The sequence below is a fragment of the Sarcophilus harrisii genome, unplaced genomic scaffold (genome assembly GCF_902635505.1).
Source record: "Sarcophilus harrisii unplaced genomic scaffold, mSarHar1.11, whole genome shotgun sequence".
Lineage (NCBI taxonomy): Eukaryota > Metazoa > Chordata > Mammalia > Dasyuromorphia > Dasyuridae > Sarcophilus > Sarcophilus harrisii.
This window is the reverse complement of record NW_022290901.1, coordinates 100196-104383: the sequence shown is the minus strand read 5'-3', so window position 1 is coordinate 104383 and position 4188 is coordinate 100196. Positions and strand designations below refer to the sequence as shown.

Genomic DNA, 4188 nt, shown 5'->3' with positions numbered 1-4188 from the left:
AAAGAGGTTTCATGGTCTGTGGCCTCACTGACTATTTTTTCCCCCTATGAAGAAGGCACCAAATCTAGCTGACTGTTAGGGAATTATTGCCTTTAAGCCTCTTCTTGTGTCTTGGACTCCTCCTGCTGTCTCTGTGCTGGTCTGCGGGGAGGGGAATCAGTTCCCTGTGCAAAACACTTGGATTGACTTGAGACTTAGTCTATAAGCGCAAGTGCTTGGAGCTGTCGGTAATCACCCATCCATCACCCACCCACCCCCACCCCCCAGCCCCAGGAGTTCCTGCAAGCCCTGAATCCATTTCCACTACCGTCTTGTCTTTCCAGCTAACCCTCCACTCTCCTAACCTAAGCCATGAGTAGGATCACCTGGATCAATATTTCATAACCATGGCATGGATGAATGGGCAACACATAGGAGATGGTCAGAACACTTTATTGGAGCTCTAGAGTTGAGCAGGTGCCCTGATGGTACCAGGCGGAGGCAGTCCGAGTTTGACATTGCTTTCTCCTTACTTTCACTCTATTCACCTCTCCTGCTATGGGGCGGCGGTGGTAAGGGCGTGTGGCCAGGCTGCTGGGGTGGCTGTGGCTGCAGGAGCTGCGGGCAGGAGCTGGTGGCTGGGCAGCTGCAGCTGCAGCTGCTTGGGTGGTCAAGGCTCCGGCTTTGGGAGGTGCTGTGGCAGTCGTGCCCGACGCGGACGAATCTGAGGCATCCTTCGGCACTTTGTCAGAGGGCACACAGCACTTTTTCTTATTATCGCACGTAGTATGCTCCTTCTCCTTAGTCTTGCAGCTAGCCCGACAGCGCCCCGTGTTATTGAAGCATTTTTTTTCTCCCCAACCACCTGCCCAGGGAAAGAAGAGAGCACAAAGTGAACGGGGGAGCCTCGGAATGGGGAGGAATGGAGCCTGCCCTCATGAGGGTGGAAGAGGAGGGAGAGCCTGGGGTTCTGGGTCAGCTGCAATCCTGCAAACACCAGGTTTGAGGGTCACAGGACAAGGAGCGCGCAGCTGGAGAAGATGGCAGATCTGACTGGAAGACGGTGAAAGAGAAAGCAGTGGAATGAGAGAAGCTGCAGGTTTGAGGAAAGGGAGCACTCCCAACCTTTCAGACTTTCTCCTTCAGCAGGAGCATCACTCAGAACTCCTAAGTCTCCCCCAACTCTGAGAAGCCCCTAGAGCAGTGGAGGATGGAGAGGAAGATCTTGAGCTCAACACCACTTATGCCCTTTGTCCCTAGGAAATCTAAAGCAAACTTTTAACATCTGCCCACTCCTTAGGGTTCAAGAAATAAGTACTAGAAGTCATTTAGTCGTTCAGGCTGTGCTTGGGGTCTGATTTGGATTTTTTGGCAAAAAGTGGTTAATGATTTCTTCTCTGTGTCTATTTGGATGAAGGAATGAAGCAAATAGGTTAAATCTTACCTAGAGTCACAGGCCAGTGAGTGTTCTCAGGTTGGAGCGAACTCAGGTGTCTTGACTCTCTACTCCTGGTTCACTTCCATTTGGGTTCTATTCCTAGAGGTATTCCTTTTGACGTTGGTCTAGAATCGACTGCAGGGGGGAGGGGTAATGTAAGAAGACAATAGGAAGGATTGTTTAGACTGATATTTGTTTAGGTGGTACAGTGGAGACTGATTGAAGAGTCAGATAGCTAGAGCCAAATCTCAAATCTTTTCATTCACTGCCTCAGATTGGAGGAAATATACTATGTACTTTCTATAAAACATAAAATGCTGTGGGGAGGAGGAGTGTTGAAATAGAAAATTTAGAAAACTAAGCCTTTCTGTGATGGAAGGAAGGCAGCAAGGATGGAAATAGAAGGCTGACACTGGCCTTAGAAGACATGGGTTCCTTACCACCTATGGACTTTGGGCAATTAATATTTCTTGAATCTCAGTTTGCTCATCTGTAGGAAAGTGTGAGGTTGGACTAGATGGCCTCTGAAGTCCTTCCTTTCTAAATTGATTCTGTGTTGTGTACTCCTCCAATTCTTCATATTAGGAAATATGAGGGAAAGAACAGTGTCTTGGAAGATGAGCTCTGACTCAGGCTACAGAATATCCTCACATTTTATCACTCCCAGCTCTGGCTCTCCTAGGAATACTATGCAGGATTTTCTAAGTATCTAAGCTAAGATAGCTTTGAGTTAAATCAAGCTTCCACAGCAAAGACTTTTCTGCATAAATTGTACTGAGAATTAGAGTAGATACCTACTCCTATAGTGACTAATGACAGAACTCCTTCTGCTCAGGTGCCATGCCCTTTTCTCTGCCTTCATTCTCCTTGACAATTATAGTTGTTTTTTTTAAATAATGTTGGTTATAGTCTTCATTTAAAATTCTTATCATCTCCCTTACCTCTCACGCCATTTAGTGATCACTTAGTGACCTAGAGCACTTCTATCTCTGTCTCTTTTGTTGGTTACTCCTCCTCCTGTCTCCCAAAATGTGGGCATATGTATTTTAAAATAGTACTTTATTTTTTCCAATTACATCTGAAGACCATCTTTAACATTCAATTTTTAAAGTTTTGAGTTCCAAAGTTTCTTTCTAGACCTGTCCCCTTCCCCTTCCTAAGATGGTAAATAATTTGATATAGATTATATGTAAATAGTCATGTCTGAAAGGCTTCATTTCTTCATTTTCTCTAATTCACTCATCACATTTCTTTCATCTTTATGAGAATAACCTCAAATCTGAATCTCCTTTCCAGCCTCATACTTCCAATAGCCCATACATAGATCATTTCTAGCTGGATGGAATACCAGTTCTTCAGATTCAACACATTTGCAAACAAATCCTTCATCTTCCCTGAAAATTATTTGACCCTCCTGACTTCCCCAGATATGATCATGGCACCACCATCCACCCAGTGATTCAGGCTCAAAAATTCAGAATCATCTCTCATTGTCTCTCCTTTTTTCCATGCACTCCTTTCCCATCAGCTTCTGTTCCTTTTCTAACCCTAACAGAGTCTCTATAGTACTGTGGCCAATGTAGATTAGCCTCTGTTGGCTAAGCCAGAATCTTGGAGTTTTTTGGATCCTTCAGTTGGAAATACAAAGTCTAAGAAAAAACATAACCTATTATTGTTAAAAGACCGAAGGGAATTGGAGATGAATGTCACTAAGTTCATTACACCCCAGAACACTAAGATCAAAGAAATTTTCACAAAGTATTCTTAGGAAGAGAAAAAAAAAAAACTGTTCTGTTTTGTACATTGAAGAGTTATCTTAGAGCCCATTGTAGGTGGCTAAAAATTATCTCGTTAATGAAGAGTTTGTTTTTTAATTCCTAAATTAGGATATGTGAAGCTGATTCATTCTAGCCTACATAGGTAGAAAAACTGAACTTAAGTGACCTTAGAAAGACCCTAGCCCAAGCCCAGTCATTTAACTGATTGAAACCTGAGGACATACCCAAGGTTAAACAGGTAATAAAGTCAACTTCTGAACCCAGGAACTCCATAGTTCTAGCTCCAAATCCATAGTTCTTTCCAATTCACCACACCACCTCATTCCTGGAACATATTTCTCTTTCTTAAAGCTCCAAGTTCTCATAAAGACAAAATGTGGGTTTATACAGCCTCTGAGTAACTCTAAGAGGATCTCTGCTCTTCACAGGTGGATTTCAGTGCTCCTTGATAGCCCTGGCTTTCATTCCATAGTCCCATCCCACAATCATGAGCACCTGCAATTCCTCTAGTCTAGTATGTCCCAGTCCCAGCTCTCTTTCTTCCCTCAACATAGTTCCAGGTTACCTTGGGTTCTCTGTGCCAGAAATGAGACAATGGCAAAGGCAAGGAGAAGGAGCTTCATGGTTGATGTCCCTTGGAGAGAGGACAAGCAGGGCTAATGGAAAACTGAGAGACTGCCTGTGTACTGTGAGTTGGAGCTGCAGCATTTATTACCCTCCCCAGTGGGGTGGGGCCAGGAGTGTTGAACCACAGAGGGAGTAGAATTCTGTGTTGCCCAGTGTCATTCCATTAGGTCAGACTGTCCATTGACCAACGACTCCGATTGGGTGCCTCTTGGGTTCTAATTTCCATCTGTGGCTCTGCTGGGGGAGATATAAACCACACCCAAAGTAGTAAATCATAGAAGCACAGATTTTTGAGTTAGGAGGGACTTTGGCAATCATTCTTTATAGGTGAATAAATTAAGCTGGAGAGAAGGAGGTTGATTTAGA

The 4188-nt window shown here is 44.1% G+C and overlaps 1 protein-coding gene across 1 annotated transcript; it reads right to left on the bottom strand.

The window, feature by feature from the left end:
* Positions 1-512: 512 nt before the first annotated feature.
* On the bottom strand, positions 513-3894 carry LOC116420420 (beta-defensin 126-like; the record flags this gene model as incomplete). The annotated part of the gene is made up of 2 exons (XM_031945297.1): positions 3761-3894; positions 513-844 (listed from the first exon to the last, which is right to left on the bottom strand). Coding segments are annotated over exons 1-2 (390 nt in total), but the record flags the coding sequence as incomplete, so codon positions are not given.
* Between the last annotated feature and the right edge of the window lie 294 nt (positions 3895-4188).